Source organism: Mercenaria mercenaria, chromosome 5 (assembly GCF_021730395.1).
Source record: "Mercenaria mercenaria strain notata chromosome 5, MADL_Memer_1, whole genome shotgun sequence".
Classification (NCBI taxonomy): domain Eukaryota; kingdom Metazoa; phylum Mollusca; class Bivalvia; order Venerida; family Veneridae; genus Mercenaria; species Mercenaria mercenaria.
This window is the reverse complement of record NC_069365.1, coordinates 22218961-22243518: the sequence shown is the minus strand read 5'-3', so window position 1 is coordinate 22243518 and position 24558 is coordinate 22218961. Positions and strand designations below refer to the sequence as shown.

The following is a 24558-nucleotide window of genomic DNA, read 5'->3' as shown; positions in this document are numbered from 1 at the left end:
GGATAAAAAAAACATTATACTAGTATTATGTCTACAGCAAATAGATATTAGCTGTTTTAATCATAATTTACAGCATTTAAATACATATATACAGAAACAATGATAGCATTGATATTGGGTCAGTCTTTGGGATTTTTTTTTTCAAAGTTTTGAGAAAATTATATAGTGGGTGGGGTAATTCTACATGAGATTATGGCCATAAAAGGTTAAATATGTACTGTATTTAAAACAGTTATTTTCCTATGTGTTGTTAATATTTCATTTCAAATACACAAGAATGTAAAGGATTAATTCATGCATTTCATCATATGTGTAATAAAACAGGAACATACAAAATCCTAATTAAAGCTCATCGAGATTGCACTAAAATATTTAAAAGGGTGACATCATAAAATGTGATTTTTTTCCAATTTGTATACATAAGTTTTTTGAGGACTTTTTTTCCTGAATACTAAATATATTGAAGACTTATATTAAAAGAAAATAATTTCTGTTGGAATTTGTTTTACCTACACCCCTTATTTGAGGTAATTTGACTAGCCTAATCCTATATTATTGAAATTATTCAATTATCAGCGAAGCGATTGCATTTATTACATTGAATAAGTCAAGGTAAACTTTGTGTGTTATTATTAATATTTATCTTTTTGGTTTAATAAAAAGGGAGATAATTACAAAATGTGAGAGATATATCCAGATATTTCAGAACATTCACACTGTACCTATTTACTCCATTTCGGAGCTTAATCAATCAGCTGCAGTTATGTTATACAACGATGTATTCTAAAACTTTTAACTTGTATAAAATGAATAGAAAATACTGGGCCTTCATTTACCAATCAAAGCTGAAAAATTGCCATTATTTTGATGTGAGATAAAACCTAAAACAAAGCAAAACTTTATGGCCCAGTTCATGAAGACAATCTTTTGTACATATATGTTTAAAGTTTTACATCACATTGACACAGTGCAGGATATATGGCAACTTTCTATTTGTAATTGTTGAGGAAGACTTATGTGCCTTTCTGGGCATTATTTCGAGCATAGGTGGGCACCTGGTAGAACCGCTGATCTTCCGTAAGCAGGATGGATAACTCAGGTGATGACCAAAGCAGGGCTCGAGCCCTCAGAGACTATGGTCAAGTGATTTGATACCAACATCCTTCGCCACTTGGCTATGGAGGTACCTTGTTAACAGTACTAAATGACCAGTTAGATTATCAAAAATAAAACATTACTGGATAGAACTCTTACATTTCTGTGCAATGTAATGTGTTATTCAATGAGTGTATTATGAAATTTTTTAAAAATAAGGTTCTACATAAGTATAAAAACATTTCTCTTGCTATTCTTGCATTAATGGTTTCCAGTTTTTTAATACGTGTAGTAAAGTATTTACCTATAACTTGGAGTATCAAAGTAAAACTCAATAATGGTCGGCCAGAGGCATTTTTAACTAGAAATGTCAATATTTATACATATCAGCACGTGTAGTAAATCTTTTCCTAATCTCAGGAATTTCACACAATAATAAATACGCTTTTTAAATGTGGTTGCTTACCATTTATTGATACCACAAGAGGCCAAGGAAGTAAAGGCACTTCAGTTTTATTCTGCGGCATTTTCTCTTGTGTATTCAACTTCATTCTCATCAGTTAGTCGACATTTCAAGAAATGGTTAAACCAAACTGGTAAATACAATATAGAAAGGAAGTAAATTTAAAGATTAATTCCCCTACAAGCTTACTAAGGTCTAACAATGTTATTGCCATATTACGGTTGGCAAGTCATTAAGCTGGCTTTGTTGAACAAATGTTTACATGTATTTAATAAAGCGGTCATAGCTCATGCACTTATTCTTCAAGGAAACGTTTTAATAAGGCCTTGTTCAGGACTCATTCATTTAGTGATTGTGATTTTATGCAACTGTTAATACTCAGTTGTCTTTAGATATTGGATTAAATGTGATTGAAATAATCAAATCACGATGGAACACGTATCAAATGTTTCTGTGTGTAAAAAATATAACATTTTGTAGTTAAACTGAATGTATTTTTTCACAGTTTGACTGATACATTCCGTAGTACAATGGATTTCTAATTCATATAGATATCTGGGACTATAATAGTAACAGTTAGAATGAAAGAGTTATGAAATACAGTGACTGTGCGAGGGAAAGGGGTTGGGATGGCAGTCGTCATATTTCATACAGATATGCTTATTTACATCCAAATTTAGATGCACACATGTTACACCAACAAGTTCATATGATGAAATTTGGCTTTTAACAGTGCCATTTTGTGTAAGGCTGCAGACAGTTTATTAAAATCATATCTAACTATTATACTTAAAGTAATTCAAAACTGCTAATGCTAATTCATGCTGCCTTCTACAACAGTATCTCAATTTATGACACTATCATATTTTATTTGTAGCAGGCATTGGAAAAGTTGTACTCTTACATGTAAAGAGTGTTCTAGTTTAAATGATGTTTAAATGAAAGGAAAGTCAGATAACTACTCTAATTTTATCACTATATTTGTGTTTTCTTACATTACAATAGGTATTAATTGCAGCAGGGACTTTTGCTACACCCTGTCAATTTTGATTTATAAATGTAATGTCTTTAAATAATTGATACTATGTATAAGATGAGCGTTTTAAGCATGTATTTGAATAAATATTATACTATTTCATTTAAAGAATGACCGCATTTTACCATTTAAGAATTAAATGTATAAAAACGACGATTTTCTACCTATAATTGCATTTGAAAATTATGTTTTTCATGTATAAAAAATCAATACTTGATTAAAACTTGAAAGAAACCTTATAAATACAAGCTTTAACCATAACCATTAAGAAATATAAATTTCCATGTCTTAAGTAGAAAACCAGGTTTATTTGAAGGCTAGATTGAATATATAAGGGTATCCTTACTAAAATATAGCAGCCATTTTGAAATTCAAGATGGCTGCAACACTGAAGGCTGAAAAATGTTACCAATGGAATCCTAAAAGGTATCACATAAGCTTTCATAAAAACATAACTTTTCAAAATATAGGAAACATATCCACAGGATTACAATTCGCCACAGACTAACAGGATTCTGGTAATTATTGTTATATTTTGTTCTTGTATCATTTGTACTAATTTCGGTTTTCTGTAATGATAATCGATTATATGCATTAAGAATTTTATATTGTGTCAGTATTTTATAAGTATTGTCATTGTTACAGGCTCTTGCAGTAATTTTTAAAATTGAACAATGGCGTAATCAATGCATTGTTTCATATGTATGGCGCAGTTGGTGCCCGAATATCATCGCGAGTGCCACCGAGTGATCATGTGGTTGTTCGATCATACACATAGAACAAAAATGAAGTTGTATCCTATTTTGTCACATTTTATATAGACACCGAGGCAGTTTACAGTTTACTCAAACTAAAATATGGTACTGGTACGGGAGGAAAGCAACTTTCTGTGCCTTCCGGTGTACGAAGCAGACGAGAAAAATGTTCAAGTTTTTGTAAAGTATAATGAATTGCATGGTATTATTATAATTTCATTGCTATTTTCTATAATAATTATAATCAAATTTTCTTTAGAAATATCCATTTAGACTGTGATATGTGCATGCTGTCTCTACGAACGCCATGTTCAGATATATAATTCGCAAGGAAAGAACACATTATAGAAATGGACTGTGAGTCATGATATAGAAATTTAGAAGTACAATGTCATTGGAAACTGTTCAGAAGTATGTGCCATTTCATTTATAAGCTATTTCATCAAGACTTGGATGTAAATGTTGTGAAATTCAAGAATAATCAACAAACAACATGTTTACATTTTAATCTAATAAAGCAGCCTGATATTTCAAATTTTTATGGTATCTAAACACAAGGCTAAAACACTTTTGTGGTATCTGGGTATAAAGATAAATATTTTGAACAGATTTAGAACCTGCATCTTACAGAAAGGCCATTGTCTGTATTCAAAGGAACTGAAATCATTGCAGGGGTGTTTCATTCATTTCAAAATCCTACAGAGGGAGTAACTAAAAATATAGATAGTATTTTCGAATAATTTGCACTACCTTTACAAAGAGAAACTAAATTATAAAGGTCATTGTCTGTATTGCAGCTGAAATCAGTAGATGGATGATACATGAAACTAAAAGCTATAGATAAAAATGTCAACTGTAACTCCCCATACAAATGGAAAAACTAAAATTAAAGAAAATCACTATCTACACATAGAGAAAGTAAACGATATACAATGTATATAGATTTTTTTCTGTAATTACACCAACACATGGAAACTGAAATTTAAGGAAGGTATTTGAAGCATTGCAGCTGAAATAAATATAAAAATCTTAAATCTATGAAATAAAAAAGATTTCATTATCTTTTGTTTGTGTCTTCTCCTTAGTCAGTGATGTCTGATACGCTGCATTTAGAATATGTGACATTAGAGTGCCGAGTGTTTCAGCTGAATAAAACGTGTATAAGGCACAAATACATTCATAACGAACATACGGAGATTCAATGGAGCTGATAGAAATGATATCAATTAGATGGATATGTACAAGAGACGAAATACAACTCAAGGAAGTAGATAAGAAGTATTCATAAGATCTACAGAGTTATCTCCCATTAAATTATTGAGCATTTGTTTTTCAATAATGGGTAACACATAGACATGGATTGAAGATGTGGTTAAATGCCATGTGGAATGGTGATAAACATTATCTGTGGTCATATTGATGGTGCAAGTCGTTTGTTTTACTAGACACACCGGTGTTGTAGATCTAGGAGGCATACAGTGAAATATCCGTCCGTCGACCACTATTCCTTGTGTACTGAACTCTTACAGTTTTAATCCGATTCATATGAAACTTGGTATAGACATCATCAGCATGAAATGGAAATGCTCAAATTGTATGGACTTCCATGTCTGATTATTTTTCTGAAGTTGTCCCTCATTTTTTAATACAATATTACAACTACCTTTGTACATTGTAGTTTGTATATTTTGATTCCCTCCTACAGTTAGTTCCCGTCCAAATCAAATGAAGTAGATTTGGCATCACATCTTGGTTAAAAGTTGGTTGCGTGCAACAAAATATCAAGCTGTATTTTAGTTACAACTTGTTATTAAATGGTTTGAAACTTTTCACAAGACATCCTTCTCATCCAATGTCCATTTAACATAACCAAATTAAAGAATTTACGGTTGAGATGTACACAAGTTATGGCTCTTATTTCATTTAATTTTGTGTTGTTTTACATGTAAGTTGTTATCATTGCCGTATTAAAATGCCATTGTTTGACCTTTTCGGGCAAATCTGTTTGCTTTTTTTTGTTATGTCTCTTTTTATGCTTAATGATCTTACAACTACAAGTGTTCCTAGGTACTTAACTTCTTTTTCACATTTTCCATTCAAATCAAATGAAACTTGGTAAGTGGGGCCTCCGTGGCCGAGTGGTTAAGGTCGATGACTTCAAATCACTTGCCCCTCACTGATGTGGGCTCGAGCCTCACTCGGGGCGTTGAATTCTTCATGTGAGGAAGCCACGGAAGGTCGGTTGTTCTACCCAGGTCCCCGCTCGTGATGAAATAATGCATGGAGGGGCAGCTGGGGTCTTCCTCCACCATAAAAGCTGGAAAGTCGCCGTATGTCGGTGCGACGTTAAACCCAACCAAAGAAACTTGGTAAGCATCATTAACATCAATGGGACATGTGCATGTCTCGGGCGTTTTATGTTTAATCATGTTTTCCAGGAGTTCGAATCTTGTTTGCTGTTTTTAAAAATATTATTCTACCAAGCATTTTCAGGGAACATGTATTATTAAATGTTAACATCATTCTGACAATCGCCATGTGATCTATATTTACAAATAAACATATAATATCATTCTTGTTTAGAAATGCATAAATAAATAACTGACTTCAGGCTGACAAAAAGGACCTTACAACAGTAAGTATTAAATATGCTATGATACTTTTAAAAATACAAAATAAATCAAGGAACACTGTTGCGTAAGTATTTATAGTAAAGAGATTTATTCACTGTCAGGAACAAACCGTCTTTCAAGGTCATGTATAAGGTTATTTTTAATATGAACATTGACGTCATGGCAACACTGATTCTCCAACAACTATTACTAAGTAATTTGGGAAAGACATAGGTATGTTCTTATGTAATTAGCTCTAGACTTCAGCCAAATGATTTATTATGTTTTTAGAATACATTCAATTCTAGGTTAAACACGCACGCACGCACGCACGCACGCACACACACACACGCAGGCAGGCACGCGCGCACGCACGCAAATGAGAAAACACACACATAAGAACCTTTTCCTGCTTCTCCGGCCGATATAAACTACTGGTCTCAAAACCGTGTCTTCAATATGGAAGAATATGATAATGATGGTGGTGGGTTATATCATCAGTGCAGTTACAAGGTACTGCCTAAGATTAAAGTAATGCTTTTTTACATGATGCAAGGTGATATTGAATTCATGTGATGTAATTTCAGTCAACAAAATCAGTTATTTACATTTACACATGATGCATTTACTTGATTTGAGACAATAAACATAACATATTCATTCTTTAAACATTAAAACTATTTCAGTATATCAGCTCCTTATAGGACAAAAATATTCAGCCTATGTTCAGAAATGAAACAATAAAAATACGAGGGGATGTCGGAAAATATCCGAACTTTGTGCTCTTTCTCAAAAGCCGTTCAATATTTTTCAAAAATTCTTTTTATTCTTTTTTTCAAAGTATTTACCACCTGCGTCTATACAGGTTTTCCAACACCATGGAAGCTTTTGTATTCTTTCTGCAAACCATAATGTAGACCTACTGCTGAGGTTTCGATTTACAACTGAATGTTCTCCATGATCCCAAAGGACCAGAGAATATAATAACACTAAGTCAAAGTACGGGGAAGAATTAGATTCTGCTAAATGTAGAGAGGTAAAAAGTAAAAATTACCATTATCCCTCACACTGCCAGAAACAACCATCATTTAGAAGAAAGTGTTTGCTATAATTATTTACACTCCCGTATTCACATTCAGGGAAAGTCCATCGACTCTTAGATTTGGAGGAATGAAATAGATTTTATATCTACATGTATTTTTGACACTTTTTTTTACCATCAAAATAGAGAAAATCGGTTTGTCATCCAAGAGACGTATAAGCAAACGAATCTGTGGTCAGCAAACGGTTATTAAGATTACTAGACTTGAAAATGAAATTACTTTTGTTTGAGTTTAAATTGAGGTCTGCGCTTTGTGTTTTGTATGTTGGCTCTCTGTTGTATGTTGGGTCTCTGTAGTATTTTATTAAGAAATAAAACTTTCGGGCGAGACGAAAGTAAAGAAATTTTGTCTATTTGTTGCATATTGAGAGATGTCATATTTAATAGGGTCCATTAGGAGATAGAATTACTTGCGTCTTAGGTTTACATTTCTAAAAATGCAGAAAGTCTCCTACAAATGCTACCAAAATAACAGTTATATATGCACAAATAAATAAAAACAGAACGGACCTACATGAATCACAAATTAAAGTGTCTTTTCAACTGGAACTTTTTCTATCGCCCATTATCTATCCTCCAGCTGCTGTGGTTTATAGTAGAAGGGGGATAAATCAATCAGTAATGAAGGAAGATTAAGTTACGGTTTTGCCCTTTATTCCTAGTGTCTGTCCGAACACATTTTAAGTTCATTCTATGTAGAATGAAGTAAGCTATTTTGTGAACTGAAGCCTTTTAAGGGAATAAAATATGTAATACATAAGGTGCATGTAGGTCTGATAGGTGTCAAATTACAGTTAGCGCAAGGTTTGTAAGTAAGGTAAAATATGGTGTTAAATTGTTTTTAAGCTTTAAAATAATGAAGAGGCAGGATGTCATATAAAATTTGATATATTTAACGAAACGATTTAAAAGATCACAGACATTCTACTAATTTTCTTTTTCTACGTTATGAAACAAGGAGGTAGCCCCTACTCCCTCGAAATATTAGAGAAAGTAGAACAAGAGTGCAATAGCGGCTCTTAGTTGTTCGCCTGAAACTGACGATTTGACCTTGAATATTATGTATGACGCACTGAAATATAGGTAGTAACAACTGCATAAAAACCATAAAACAGGTCAAATGCACATAAGTGAACAAGTCTTAGAGGTCCCTGCAAAGATGCTACGGACCAAATTTAATGAAGATCCGCCGGAAAAAGTCGTTTAAAGATATTTCTAGTTTTAGTTGAAGTGTACCTTTAAAGGGGCAAAGTACCCCCTTTGGATGAAATTTATCAGAGGACTTTATAAGAAGTGGATTTCAAGCAAACTTTAGTTTAAAGATCCGGCCCAGCATTTGATCGTGAGTTACCATCAGTCTTTATTCGTTATCAAAAGCTTTTGTATTGTTCACTTGTGAATATTACCGTACTGTAAAAGCACATATTTTGGCTGGGTCAAAATTTCGCGAATTGAATTATACTAATGGTGAATATTTCCGCGAGGATTAATTTTCGCGAGATGTAGGGCCTTGCAAATATAGCAAAAGAAAACCCTCGCGAAAAGTTCAGCTTTTACAGTAAGTAAAATCTATTTAACAATGTCTACTAGCTGAATCTAAACAGCTGGTAATTACCATGCATATTAAAAGTAAAAGCCTGAATATAATTAGTTTGTGTTGCTGTCAAAAGGCTGCTGACAACTCAAATGTGTATTACAAATAACTTCAGATGCTTCGTCTGTTTTCGACAGGCGATTTTACTCTCGGCCTTTTCCCTCTGGCAGCAAGATTACTATGTTTACACACAAATGACATATCTTCTACAAACCACAATATACAACACCTGGAATAGTCTGTTTGCCTTGGAACAGAAACTTTTGTCAGTGTGTTTAGGTCATTGCTGTCGACGTTAGACTTTGACTTTGAACAGTATATAATTACCCTTTATGTCAGATGGTCAATCACATCTGAGCAACATATTTGGCACTTTTCAGTTTTCGTATATTTTGTCAGAGACTTATTTAAGGAATAAAAAGTACCTAGAGTTAGATTCCTATTTGAAATGTATACCGTACAACCTCTCCAGAGCGGCCTTCTCTTAAGCAAATACCTCTCAATAACAACATCATCAAAATTTCCCTAAGCTGAAATACACTATCAAATTTACCTCTCCAGAACAACAACCTCTACATAACAGTCAATATTTGTATCTCCCAAAGGGTGTTGCTCTACAGAGGTTGCACTGTATTTCATTACTTTTTACGAATTTATGCAATTAACTCCCTTTATACTTGCTAAAATAACTCTATCTTGGTTTGGCAACAAGGATAGGAAAATAAAATTTCAGAACTATTTCCAGTGAATATCTAATGTATTAAGAAGGTGGTGAACACAAATAACTGTAAATGATTAGTTGTTACAGTTTGGAACAAATCGATTAGCTGACCAAAATCTGATTAACCACCTTTAAGTGAGACTCTCAATATTGACCATATTACTGCGCAACGAAAAGGAATGTAATACATGTTTTGTTACAATATTACTCAAACAAGGACTATAAATGCGTGTATTTTGTGTAACAAATAAATTGAAAAACTATGTCTAGAAACTGCATCCAACCTTCCCTTCGATGTGTTCATATTTATTATGTAACATCACAAACAGAGATTACATTACTACCTTATATGACTTATTTCATTGTTTACATGGTAGCTATATATTGTTTGGAGATATCATCTCTCCCTTTCGGATTTTGTTAATGAACAATACATGTGACTTTTGAGCTAACCGTCTGAATCTTGCACTCAGCACCTTGCATGAATATAGTGATAATTCATGTAAGTTATTTGGTTTAAACAACATTTTATTCATATATTTATACATTTAGAACATGAAACGCTACAGTATTAAAGCATGAAGGATTGAGTAGAAAGCTAAGCTTATTTGAAACTCTCTCCTTGCGTATTTTGATATTTTGTTTCGGTAACATGTTAACTTCACAATAAACAGTATTGTATGTTTACTGGTTATACATAAAATGTAGGACAACAAATATACGTGTGTTCATTTTGTATTTAAAGCAATATTAAAGACAAAAACATATCTATGAGATCGTAGAGGAAAGAAAGGACAGAAAAGCAAGAAGCAAGAAAAGACAGGTTGTAGTGGTCACTTGGTGATGTTTGACGGACTTGTGTTATAACATACTCTTAAAGGGTCTGAATTAAGAAATTAGATTATTTGGAGTCGTGTTATGTTTCAAATCTGTTTGTTTGCTGTATGTATTTTGTATGTGTAGAAAGATAGAATTATTTTGTGTGTTTGTGACTGATGAATTTCCATATAGCAATGTATGTAGTGTTATGTTGGAAATTAGTCGGACGCTGTTTAATAATTCCGTGCGCTCTCTTGTGTAAACAGGGCAGTTGAAGAAATAGTGGTATGTATTTTCAACCTCACCACATGTAAATATTGGACTATTAACGATGTTCTTGGAAAAGAGGTGTTCATTTAGAGAACTACAATGTGTCCTGAATCTGCTATGGAGAATTTGGTGTTTGTGGTCTCCAACATAGTAGTGGTCGGGGGCTTTATGTCCTCCAGAAAAGAGTCTCCTTTTTAAGATGGCTAGTGTGGGAGAGTTTCGCAGATCTAGTGGTAATTGATTCCATTCAGTTATGTCTGATGGTAGGAAAGAGTTAGCATATAATTGTGTATGACACTGAAAGTTTCTAATATTGTTTGCATTTCTTAGATTGTATACAGATGTTTGGCCAACGGCATCTGAAACCAAGGAGGAAAGATACTGGGGAGTCAGAAGATTAGACATTTTATAGAACAGGATTAGTTTATGTTTGTTTCTCCTGATTTTAAGGGGCTCAAATCCAGTATCAATGTACAGGTTTTCCAAAGAAAGATTCTGCAGGCTTCCAGTTGAATTTTCTCAAGTTCAAATTCTTCCTGGTGGGTAATATTACTCCATACTACATCAGAATACTCAAGAAGAGGTCGTATAAAAGACAGATAGATAGTTTCGAGGGATTTGCGATCTAGAATAAACTTTAAGGTTCTCATGATACCGATACGTTTCCATGCATTTTCCTTGATACTATCTATGTGTTCGTGCCATGTTCCGTCGTTAGAAAGGACCACTCCAAGATGTTTGTGGGATTCAACCTCATTGATCTGGACATCATGCATGGTTAAAGGAGGATGTAAGGGTTTATTAACTTTACGAGAGATAAGAAGAGACTCAGTTTTTCTTGAATTAAAGTCTACTAGCCAGTCATTTGACCATTTAGTTATTTTTAAAAGATCAGAGTTCAAAGATTCGGCAGCACATATTGGATTATCTACAATGATGTATAGACTTGTATCGTCCGCAAAGAGTTTGATGGTAGAGTGTATGTCATAAACAATATCATTGATGAAAACAATGAAGAGAAGAGGCCCCAGAATAGAGCCCTGTGGTACACCAGCAGAGATTACAACTGTATCAGAAGAGCCACCAGGAAGAACTATTTTTTGTTTTCTTTGTGATAAGTAGTCACGAAACCAATCTAAAAGACGTCCAGATATACCTGTGGATTCATGTTTGAAAAGTAGACCTTTGTGCCAGACGCGATCAAAGGCTTTAGAGATGTCACAGAAGACTGCACGGATTTCTTTTCCTTCATCTAGTGCTTGACAGAAAGTATTGTATATCGAGACAAACTGGTTTGTTGTTGAGTCGTTAGGGACAAATCCAGATTGAAGTTAAGAAATAAAGTTATTTTCTAAGAAGAAATTGAAAACATGTTTATGGATAATTTTTTCTAATACTTTACTGATGGTGCTAAGTAGAGATATTGGTCTATAATTTGATGCTAATTGCCGGTCATTCTTTTTAATGACCGCACAAACGTGTGCAAGTTTCCATTGTGATGGTATCTTTCCAGTGTGAAGTGACATGTTAAAAAGTTTACAAAATGGATTTGCTAATTGCTGTGATAATTCCTTTAGGATTCTATTATTTACATTGTCTGGTCCTGCTGCTTTTCCTGTTGAAAGTGACTTGAGTGTTGCAGTTATTTCATCTTCTGTGATATTGATAGAGTTTAGTGTTGTGTGATTCGGATTGAATTGTATGTGTGGCAGTGCTTTGTTATTGTCGTTAAGTAATGTTTGCGATTGGAAAAAGTTATTACGTAGGTTTGCCTTGTTAGTGTCTGATGTGATAAGATTTCCATTATCATTTAAGGTTTGAACTGCTGGGTTAGTTAATGGTAATATGAATTTCTTTAATATTTCAAGTTTAAGTTATTTCAAAGTTCATTCATGCATAAAAGACCAGACAAGAAAATGATTTGAAAAATATCACTTCTAAGTTTGACATTGTCGTTATTTGTGTCAGTTAATTTGATTATCCGTCATAAACAGTTATGGGCCAATGAAAAAAAGAACAAAAATAGTGGACCTGACCTTTAAGTTGAGAGATCCGAGTTTTGCATATCACACATAGAATTGTTATGTTTAATGCTTGTGCCAAAGTATTAGAATGTCCATCCGTTTATGGCAAAGTAATATAAGGGCGGGACGCATCTGGTTTTCAGCTAGTTGTAAATGCTGAATGAAAATATTATTATGGGTTTTATTCATTCTAGGAGAATTCCTACACTACGTCAATAACAATTTTAAAAATGGTATCATTGTACGTTTTCATAACTATTAAACATAACAACAAGTTGGACATGAACGTTTCTTGCCTTTGTGTGGACATTTAGTAATTTAGGTTATAAAGTATGTAAAATATTACCAAGAGATATAAGATTTGTTTTGCACTGTTTGTCTTTCCGTCAGTCTTTCTGTCCGTCCGTCTGTGCGTACGTGCTTTCTGTCGTAGCCATATCTCTGTAATGGTAAAACACATTGAAATGATATTTGGCGTGGGTGTTTCTGTTCATACATAGCTGCTTTCCTGCAAACGTTGTGGCAACCAACTTCGTATAACCCACTGGCACCAGAACAGAAAGAAAATGCCTCTGTACATGTTATACCTTACCCCTAGGTATTCTATAAGAACCATGGTCATGAAGGGGAAAAGTTACTAACCCGTTTCAATCGCGCATTTCATACTTAAAACATGCAGTTCGGTGAATGTGTACTATGGATATCAAACAAGTTGTAATTTATCTTCCATTGTGTACCGGTCACATTTCTTCAATACATCTTATCTTAGAAAAACAACGCGTAGTTTATAGTTATTTCAACGTTACACAAAAAAACTTGCTTGACTTTCCCTGGTGAAGTCCCGTTCTAGATTACAAAACCATTCTGATTGGCTGTTGTGAAAATGTATGTCAATCGTCATTTTACTACACGTGTTCGCTAAAATGTGAAAATGCAGCATAAATGTGCAAAATGAATAAAATACACAGAACAGATGCAGACCAATGTACGATTTCAAATTAAAGATCATATATAAGATGAATTTCATTCATCATTTCCAGTTTTAGTGTAAAATTGTAATTTTTTTTAATTCTGTTTTTGTTTGTTTACATTTCGCCAAACATATGCACACTGCCGTGACCTCTAGACCGGATGTTCATTAGGGAAGGTCAAGCAAGTTTTTTCTGTAATGTTGACGAAAGCATAAAATATGTTGATAATCTCAGCAATATGGAATATTGAGACAAGGTGATTGGTGCACGATGGAAGATAAATTATCGCTTGTTCAATATACTAGGTACCCATTCACTGAACTGCGCGTTTACGTTGAGAAATTTACGATTGAAACGAGTTAGTATATTTTCCCGTTTATGACCATGGTTCTTACAGAATACCTAGGGGTAGGGTATAACATGTACAGAGGCATTTTCTTTCTGATCTGGCGCCAGTGGTATAACCAGAGATTTTTTTGCCCCTAGTGTAATTAAAAAGTTCATTTTGCAAGGACAGGGTAATCCATAATATGTGATACCAGTTTTTATATCTTTATTGCCTTTACACATTTTTACTCTTTTTGTTAATATGACAGAATTCCTATACGCAGGGTAAAGTTTAATTTGATATATAACATGTTTATATTTATCTTTTGGTGTAACATACATTTAATAGTTTCAAAAAGTGAGTGTTTACAGAAAATGCTTTACAATGAGTTTTTTTTCTCTACGTTGACATTCACCACGCTGTCAAGTGTCTCTTACAGACACCTTTCTGTGGGGGAAGTATATGTCTAGAAATGTACACCTGCAACAAATGCAGACTGAACTTTCGATAAATGAGATTTGCAAACCGTAACCACATATATAATTGCAACTGTAATTGAAAATGTCCAAAGCATATGATCGTAAACAGTGGACAGTAGCGTTATGTCGAGATATCTTTGTAAAACCACACTTAAAATTCCTTCATTATTATAAACATGAAAATGTTTAAATACAGTGTAACTTCCGAAAACCGAACGACCTCCGGACAAGCCTAAAAGTTCGGTATTTGGAAGTTGCTGGAATTCAGAAGTTTGGAAGTTTGCAGGCAAAGTGGACGTGGTGCACTAGAGTTATCTTTTCTTACACGTAGGATGAAGGAGATTATGATCCTTTATTATAATTATACAAGTTTGTATAAGGTAATTAATTAATTGATTTTAATCAGTTAATTACAAACATTAAGGATAATCATGTATGTATAAAAATACATAATAACAAATATAAAAACATATCTTTAAAAATAGCATTAATTTTACTCAAATATTTTCCACATACATTTTACCATCTTTGAAGTCCCGAGTTCGTCAATATTTAATTGATGATGATACATAGTTTACTCGATGTAACTAAATCAATTAAAACATCGATCTTTATTTCATTCAAACATTAAGAAGGTTTTTCACACGTAAGTTATTTAATATATTATTAGTATATATTAATGTAAAAATGTTTGTAGACTACAAAGGCATAAGAAATGGTATCCGATATTATAGGTCACCTTCTTTATAACATATAGTTAAAATAAAATGTAAATGTATTAAACTGAGGATGAGTTTCAGAAATAAATAGAGTCTGACTCTACACAATGCCACTAGAGTTATTGCCCTTACGTCACCCAGAAATTGTATTTTTGTCAATCAGCTGTCTTATCGTTAGAATGGTGTGTCATATTCAGTGGATATTTGGCATGAGTAACACTTCTCATCTGTTAAAATGGATTTATTTCTGTGGGTGGGAATGGGGGGGGGGGGGGGGGGGGTTGATGTTTCATATTCTCTCCTGAACAGACTTAATCAAATCAGTCTGCTTTAGATATGCTTTTAACCCTTACCTTGCTAAATTTCTATAATGAACTTGTCTATCTTTCAATTTGGACAGTACCATTAACTGTTAAAAGGGGTACATACCAAAAACATACTAACTGAATGGCGAACAATGAAGGTCAAGATCAGACTGCACGGATGTGCAGGCTGATCATGATCTGTACTGGTCGCAAAGGCAGAATCAATCGTGTCCAGATGATTAGGGTTAAGGATTGGCTTATAGACTCACACTGGACAATGTAGTAAAGTAACGAATCAACGAATAGCATGCAGAATATTGTTTTTTACGGCTTCCCATTGAGCATGGAAAAATATTTGCACACTTTAACGTATAAATTACTACTATATACTTATTTTTGCTCATTTTAAAAATAAAAGTTTGACTGTAATACAGTGTTTAGAATTCAAGAAGCAAAGTTCAATGTTTACATCAATTAGATATAATGCCAACCGTGATACTGTATCTGGATTGTAAACTTGAACCCAAAATATCAGGCAAATTATTGAGCAATAAATAACAGATTTTCATACTAGAAACTCGTCAAGTTGGTGCCTTTGCTAAAATACAATCAAGTTTCACGGGCTTTATATAGGCAATATTCATACTTCTAATTGTAAAGCAAAAACTAAAGTCATTGTAGTATAGTGCATTCCATTTCATGAAGATAATACCGAAATGTCCTTAGGAACACAAATTACCGTTTAAAGAAAGATAATTTCATATAAAACAGGATTGAAGATGGCGGATTCTGATGCAATATTCTTATATATATGTATAGTGATAATTCTTGAAACGTTTAAGTGAAGGGGGATATATAATACAAAGACAAGTTTATTCCTGTTTAGCATTTGTTTCAGCAGTCACTGATATATTCAAATACATAGAATAGCATCAGCAACCTAAATCTGAATTCAAAGCTGAACATGTCGATAAATCAGAATTCTGAAAATCATGATGTATCAAATATTTGTGTTTGCAAATGCAGGTACGATTAGATGGCAGTGTTCTCAAAATAGGCGGAACTCAAACGATATCCTCTCCTGTTTCTGAAGCTACAAAGCGAACCGGTAACAAGACATATAAAACTTTTGTAGTTATGTGCATTGCTTTTTATTCAGTAACCCAGCGTCTTGAACGAATGGTTTCATTGTATTTTTAGTTTTACATTCATATGACATACGAAACAATTTATGTTGAAGACAACACGTACAGTGTCGTTTCCTTTTAGATAATTGCGTCGACATAGCAAGGTAAGTGTAATCTTTCAATCATCTGTAAGTCAGGGATGAAATCCGTATGGAACACTACTGACTACTTCTTTTTCTAAAGATGAACACAGTTATAAATATCAAATAGGTAAAGGCATAACACATTGTTTGAACTCAAGATTAAAAAAAGAGCATATAACATAATAATAAAAGTAAAAACTTGGTACTGTTGATATAAAACTTTATTCTGGTTAAACATTACAGAATTTATCTATGAACAATGATGACAGGACAGTATGAAGAAAGAATAAACACTATTAAAATTATTACCTTTGATATATAATTAAATATAAGATTTATTTAGAAACGAATATGAATTTATCTTTGATTTCAAGTTGGCTGACATTGTCAAGACTGTATGTAAATATCATATCACCTACACCTTGTATTAGGATAAAAGTATTATCGTGAGTAATCCATTTAGAAGTAGAAGTTATAATACATTTCGAAGGAAGATTAAAGTAAAAACTTTGTTCAAATATGTTAAATTGTGTTTCTTGCTACATATTATATTGTTTACAAATATAATTCATCTTCGAAAAATGTATGCCGCAAAGCAAAAAATGTAAAAATTGAAAGCTAAAAGCAAATATTCAAAATGAAAAAAATGTGAAATTGCGACAAATCAGAGCGGGCACAAGCTTTTGATGAAAGATGAATGTATAAAATGATTCACATAAAAGAAGTGTTGAAGTATAAAACTGTTTTTGCAAAATTAATTTATCAAGTTTAAAGGAATTTTTTTCTCGTTTACATTTTTGATCAGCGCCTTTCTAGTACGTTTTGCGTAACATTAACAGTTTATTGCAGATAAATAGCTGAATACTTAAAATAGAAGAAAAATCAAAGCGTGAAAGCTTAATTCAAAGAATGCGCGTAGTTTTGAGCAATCAGATTCCTTATTCATCAAGACGGAGTCTTACAATAATATTTGGCCTTTTAAATGTTAAGTTGTCGAGACTACTGTATTTTATAAAACATTAATACATCCTACAAATTCAAAAAGGTCCATAAATCCAAACGTTGAGGAACAATGTGAATCAGGGAATACACTTTATGATAATATAAAAAAAATCTGGGATAACTATAACATTCAACATTCTTCTAAAATTATTATTTCTGATGTACATGCTCAAACTGAAATTGTTTCTTTTTCTGTAAGAATCTTGTTAATTATTTCTAAAGGCTTTTTCGTTAGTTTCAAAATGAATGCGTAAATGCTACATGTGTATAACGAAACGTACGAAAAAGGTACGTATAATATCAAAAGGGAAAGATTGATTTTGTCACAATTAAAAAGATCTTCGACTTCCTCGAGTAAATTTATATCTACTCAAAATGTCTACTGACATGTACACTTCCTTGGCTATAATCACTTCATTCTGTCTTTTTACTTCTTACATATTGGGTTGTTTGGACCTGGGTCACAATCCTTCTTGCAGCCCCAACGCGTTTGAGTGGCCATGAGGTTTCCAACAGGCAAGCAGTAATAGCGAAAAATACATAAGTATGCACATTTATACTTCGTAGGATAGCAAATGATGACACGTCTAATCCTGCTACATGCCTGTCGCTTACTTATCCCATCACCTGATGCCTCTACAACAGAAATTAACTAATTTTACTCCAACTCAATAAATGTTAGACAACGTTTCCCTATTTTAGAGTAAATAAATTTGGATACTGATAATGAAACAAGACATTTTGTCACGATTCATATGGTCTGTATCAGGGTTTCGGAAGACACGTAGTTCACTTTATAATTTCTAACAAAATAATGTCACTATAGAACATTCTAAGAACTTAAGCGTGTGGTGAAACTTTCTTAGAAAACATCAACATATATCTCAATTAGATATTATTTTATTACATTTACCATGTTTTTATTCAAAGTGTAACCATTTACTTACTTTCCATCCAGTAGATCTTTGTTCCCTCGCACATTCTTGCTACATTTTCAGAAATCATGTGACGTGGTACCTCTTTATTTGTGTTCGTCCATTTCACACTCTCACCATCTTCGTCGCTCTTCTGTTCGTAAAAGTCTACCTGTGAAATAAGCATAATTTGCTAAAGTTGTAAGCTTTTCCAACTAATTTTAAATAGGCAAGATATTCATGAAATTCATCATGTATTGTGCATTTTCGTGTAATGTTAACAGGCTTTTAAAGTATTGTGCGAAACTGTCCATTCTGTATTACTGCTCTGGAATAACTGCAAACACATGTATAAATATTTTTTTACTATCTCAGTATAAAGTTGTGTTCCAATATTAAATTTACCATCAGTAAACCGCGTATGTCTAAGATATGTAGATGCAATCTTACCTCTCCGTCCGTGTATTTGTCAGTGTCTGTACTTGGCGATTCGGTCTCATTCATGAACTGTGCAAGGCACACGCTTTGAACATTAGTTTCTGAATCCACAAATCTCGTTACAATCAACCCCTTGAATGAATTAATAAGGTATAAATAAGTGCAACTGAAAATGACGAAATGTAGAAACATACTGTTTTGAAGGGCTAAACGAAGGAAAAGCAATCTGCTGTAGGTAATATATTCATTTTAGAATGAATAGATCAGCGTCTAAGGCAAATTCTTAGTGCATTTGCGCAATGGAATTTGTATTTTGTAAGAAACTACTATTTACCAACAAATTCCCACAAAACATTTTTGTGGAGAGCTCTTGCTTTATCTCTTATAATTTTCATTCATTCATTAACGTTCAATTTTCTGACCTCATTCCTCATATTAAGAATAAAGACATGTTTATGTAGCATATGTATGAGACAACCGATTTATTTCTACATGTACATGCAAACCTGATATAATTTGTTGAACATGTCTTGCTAAATCACACAATCTCCCTAAATGGACAGTCAACGACCTATTATCTAAGCGTAGGTGTGCAGGAGAAACAACGTTAAAACAAAAAAGTCATCTGTAGTAGGATCAAAAAGTATAGTACCATCAAATTCGATCTTTTGGCGTATAGCCTCCGTCAATTCTGTTACCTTTATTTACCTACAGTTTTTGTAATCACGTAAGACTTGGTATTTCATTTACTTTTTGGAAAAAAAAAGTGTTTGAATATGGTCATCACAGTTAAGAGTAAGTGAAGTCTGCAATGATAATGCCAGTCATGACAAACAAATGGTTGATATTGTAAACTATTGCATAATCGGTCAATAATCAATCACTAGCATTATATGAAATAATTGTAATTTGAATCCGAAGAATGTTTCATATTTTGTTGAGTTACATTTAAGTAACGTTCATAAATTACCTTTGCTAGATGTGTAACTTCATTACCTTCATCTTTGTATGCTAAAATGATCTATTCCAGGTAAAGCAACTTAATTCATTTACCTTCCTGTAATCGAGATTTTTTTCTGTCAGGTAATGCATATTTATTTACCTACAGTTGTGTTTCTCGAAGTTACCTTTGATAGGTTATGTACCTTTCGTTACTAAATACTCACGGAACTTTTATATCTTACATGTTTGTAATCGTAAATGATCTCTGCTACGTTAGGTACTCGTATGTCAACCTCTGTCTTTGTCACATTCGTTTCTTCCTCTACAACTTCCCCATCATTTGTTTTGTATGTCTGGTGGGCAACCTGAGCAGCAATAAAACTTTCAAACTTTGAACAATGTCTATTGAAATACATAATCGAAACGTAAATATGTTTGTTTGTTTGTTTTAACGTCGTTTTTCAACAGTATTTCTGTCATGTAACGGCGGCAGTTAACCTAGTAACCCGTGTTCCTGGATTCTGTACCAGTACAAACATGTTCTCCGCAAGTAACTGCCAACTTCACCACATGAATCAGAGGTGGAGGACTAATGATTTCAGACACAATGTCTTTTATCAAATAGTCACGGAGAACATACGCCCTGCCCGAGGATCGAACTCACGACCCCGCGATCCGTAGACCATCCGAAACTGGTACGCTTTTACTTTTTCATACATTTTAAAGAAAGTACATTATAAAAGGAACATAAGGAAACTTACAATAAGCTAAACAACTAAACAACAAATATAAAAAGGCAATAAAATTAGCGGTCTAAAGACTTGGAGTGTTAGGTAAGGAAAATGAAGGTAAATGGTGATTTCATCATCGTAGTACTACTCAACTCTGATAAAAGCATCAAACTTATTTGAACCACTTTCGCTTCCTGTAAAAGACAATACTACACAACATGTAGTGCCATATGGGGAGGTTAGATCGTGATCCCAATTGACTAGTCAGGCAGTTTTTTATTTTGTAGCCAGACGCTGTGTTTTTTCTTAAACAAAATTAAAAAGGCGATTACAAAACAGGATCTAAGAACATGGAAAATAAAACCACATTCTCTATAAAACCGGGCAGAATTGAATTAGGAATAGAAATCACAACTATTTATTATCTATCCGCTGTACAATGTACATTATTTTAGAATTTTCTTCTTTAAACTTTTCGATATAACTTTTATATAAAAAGACAAAAAACGATAAAGGTCCGTTTTCGGAGTTCCTACCTTAAAACTGTCCGATGTTACTTTCGATCCAAAGTAGACAGAAACAATAACGACTGCAGCGACAACTGTCAAGACAACTACACCACCTATCACACCGACTGCAATTCGCTTGGTTGTACAACCTTTAGTTCTATCCACCGACACCTTGCAAATTCAATAATAGCTTTGTTACATGGATCAGCTGCTCAGTAAACATAAATATATAACTCAGTAATGTTAACACATACTACTCAGTAAAATAAATCTATATAACCCAGTAAGATAAAGATATTACTCTGTAAAATAAATATAAAGGACACAGTAAAATAAGCATATATAACTCTGTAATAAAAACATATGTAATAAAAGGACACTCGATCTAATTTAATCCACAATCTTTGTTCATTGTGTCATATGTACAACAGTTTTCCCACAACGGATATTTCTTGTATACATACCGGATAGAATAAATATTATTCAGTTATATGAAATATTTCTTTTGATATTTTAGTTAATTTAAAAGAGTTGACAAATAAATTGAATATAGAATATTGCAATGTTTTACATGCTATATTTATGATGAGTAAATTTATATGGATTGCATCGTTTGTATGTAAAATTAAGGAATGCTTCAAGCGGATTTTCTAGTTCTGAAGAGATGATCGATGTTACATACGACCCCAACGTGTTAAAGGACGGTGGCCGAAACGGGATGTGTCATCTAGTCGTGCTGAGTAAGTAAATTGAGAATAAAAGAATAAAGAACGGCTAGGAGACAATTTATTCACTACAACTGATTGCTTTAAAATTATGTTCCGTTTTAGATCAGTTATTTGCAGATAATACAGGGTCGGGGTTTCAAAGGTAAGCAAATGTTGCCATGTTTCTCAAAATCTCGTCACCTGCAACTTCTACTTCACGAATTTTTATCATTATCAGGTTGATCACTACCAAATAAATGTAAGCCTACGCTGGTCACCTTTCTTCCTTTCTTCGTGCTCTTTCTCAACAGAATCGTGTTTTCTTTTTTTCTACCGCATGTAGCAATTGAGCGCATTTCCCTATTGCATGCTAAAAATCTTATGTCTTGAAAAGAAACATTAAAAGAAGCGAAAAGGAGTAAATTCAGCGGGTTGTTTTTAATGAACTGTAGTTTTCTTATATAAAAGTTAACACACCATTTTCTTTTTCTATAGAAGGAATAAAGTTCATTATGGGAATATAAATCCTTGAAAATCTGATATGCTAGATAATGTCGTAAAAATTATCAAGTAAGTGGATTTTATATGAAATATAAACAGCCGGGTTTGATGGCTTTCAGCCTTACACGACTGAGGTAGCAGCTTTCAATTTATAAACGTTTAAATACACTACTAAGATGGCTGACCATACCTGACACAATGCAAAGTTCACATGCTATACAATGTCATGGAAAATAGTAATCCTTAAAAACAACAAAAGAGTGTCTATTCCATTTTAAAAAGGTTTCAGAAAATATTTATTTGATAAACAAAGGATATGTAAGTATCTGTTCGTATCTTTTTTATTTAATGAGTTAAATAAGACAATAAAATGCGAGGCTCTACCGAACATTAAATTTATTTAATGAGTTTAATAAATTCAACGTGGAAAGACACAAGTGAAACACTTTTCTATCACAAGTCAACGCCAAAGCTTTATTACACCAGTATTATACAAAAATTATGAAATGAGTTTATTTTTTCACTCCCAGTACGTCAAACATGTGATAAACAATTATTTTCTGCAGTTTAATTGAACTACAGTGTGTTTAGTTGGCATTATGGCGCATTGGCTAGTTCAAGTTCTGTGTAAATAATTGGGTATACCAACCCGATCCTTTAGGGCTTGAACCAGGTCAAAAACATTTCCGACATTATTAATAGTGAGACTATCTAAATTCAAACCCTACATGGACAAACTTTATTATCTGCCCTGGCATTTAGGAGTACCTAACACACAAGATCTTGGTCTGAACATTTACCTTAACGTCAAAACATGGTCTTTAAATTTCTCTTTAAATCAAACTTATTTTTCAAACTTAAGAACATTAACTCTTTTTTACTGATAGGATTAAAAAGTATCTTTTTCAGTATGTCTCTTTTATATTAATAAATGAATATCTTTTACTAAACGTCGGTATATAAAATAATAAAATGTATACATAAATACATAAACATATAAAAAATAATAATTATATGATATATCAAATAAATGTTTTGAAACAGTAACTAATAAATAATTAATCCATTGAGCCAAACATACTGTCCACTGCGATACTTAGTCAGCCTAAGTAAGAAATTTCTTTCCATTCAAAATTCGATATAATATATTTATATATTATTTATGCTTACATTATATATAATATCGGGTATATGTTGTTTGAAAATTTAAGACAATTGTCTTACCTTTTCAGGCACTCCCGTCACTGTTATAATTTCCGCCTTCCCGCTCTCCATCCCTAATACCGGTTTCATTCGATAAAATGTAGTTAAGATCCCTTGTTCTCAACGATCTAATAAGGCTTGAAACTGGTCGGGTTATATAGTCGGAGACGTCTGATGGGTATCTCATGGGGGATTTTGCGAAATAAAAGATAACCAATCATCTGTAAGAATTTCAAATTATCAATTCAATCAATATTTTAATAAAAATATTTCGTAAACACAGATAGACGTGATGAAACTAGTTTGTACTTGGAACGGACCACAGCCAAGGATAGATAATGTACGTATTGCTTTCTATTTGAATTTTCAGTTTGAACTGTTACTTTAGACTTTATATGTTTTAACATAAAAAAGACATATTGCGTGAGTGCGTTCGGGTTTAACGTCTTTTTTCAGTCATATAAACGACTACTTGCTCGTAGCAGTGAGCACAATGCCCAACTTTGTAGAGCTGCCAAGTGACATGATATCCCACTCAGTCACATTATACTGACACTGGGCTGACCACTCCTTCCATTATCCTCTTAATGCTGAGCGTCAAGCGAGGAAGCCACTAGTATCATTTATTACGTCTTTGGTATAACGCGGCCAGGGATCGAACCAACGCTCTAAAACTAGGCTACCGAGGCGGCAAGTACATATTGCACCTAAGAATCTTAGGATATCCATTGGCGAATGGTTAAGCTCGACGACTCCGAATTAATTGATTCTGTAGCTTTGGGCTGCGTTCGGATAGTGATTATGGGGTGTCATGTAGCTGACTAAAGGCTCCACCAAGGTGTCAAGTCTAACAATAAATAAACATTGACCGATCTACATAAGTTGTACACTATGATTAATAGCTTGCAATTCTCATTGTAGAAGTCATCATTCATAGCAGAAACCTATTCATGTAAGGCAAATGTAATTTTCCCATAAAAGTAAGTCACCTCATGTTTTATTGTCGGAAAACGCGCTTTGCGACTGGAGATGAGTTGCGATGATAAAT

At 33.2% G+C, this 24558-nt stretch overlaps 1 protein-coding gene across 2 annotated transcripts in view; it reads right to left on the bottom strand.

The window, feature by feature from the left end:
• LOC123556619 (uncharacterized) overlaps positions 1-23688 on the bottom strand; it is a 53631-nt gene extending 29943 nt beyond the window's left edge. The window contains exons 1-6 of one of the 2 annotated variants that reach the window (XM_045347496.2): positions 23532-23688; positions 21127-21270; positions 20102-20224; positions 18930-19049; positions 18513-18651; positions 16767-18201 (exon numbers count right to left, since the gene is read on the bottom strand). In XM_045347496.2, the coding sequence (XP_045203431.1) occupies positions 17993-18201; positions 18513-18651; positions 18930-19049; positions 20102-20224; positions 21127-21270; positions 23532-23600 (804 nt within the window). In that variant the 5' untranslated portion in view covers positions 23601-23688 and the 3' untranslated portion in view covers positions 16767-17992. Of the gene's footprint in view, positions 1-16766; positions 18202-18512; positions 18652-18929; positions 19050-20101; positions 20225-21126; positions 21271-23531 lie in introns of those variants that run through there. The other variant, XM_045347498.2, reaches the window with a different exon arrangement.
• Positions 23689-24558: the final 870 nt, after the last annotated feature.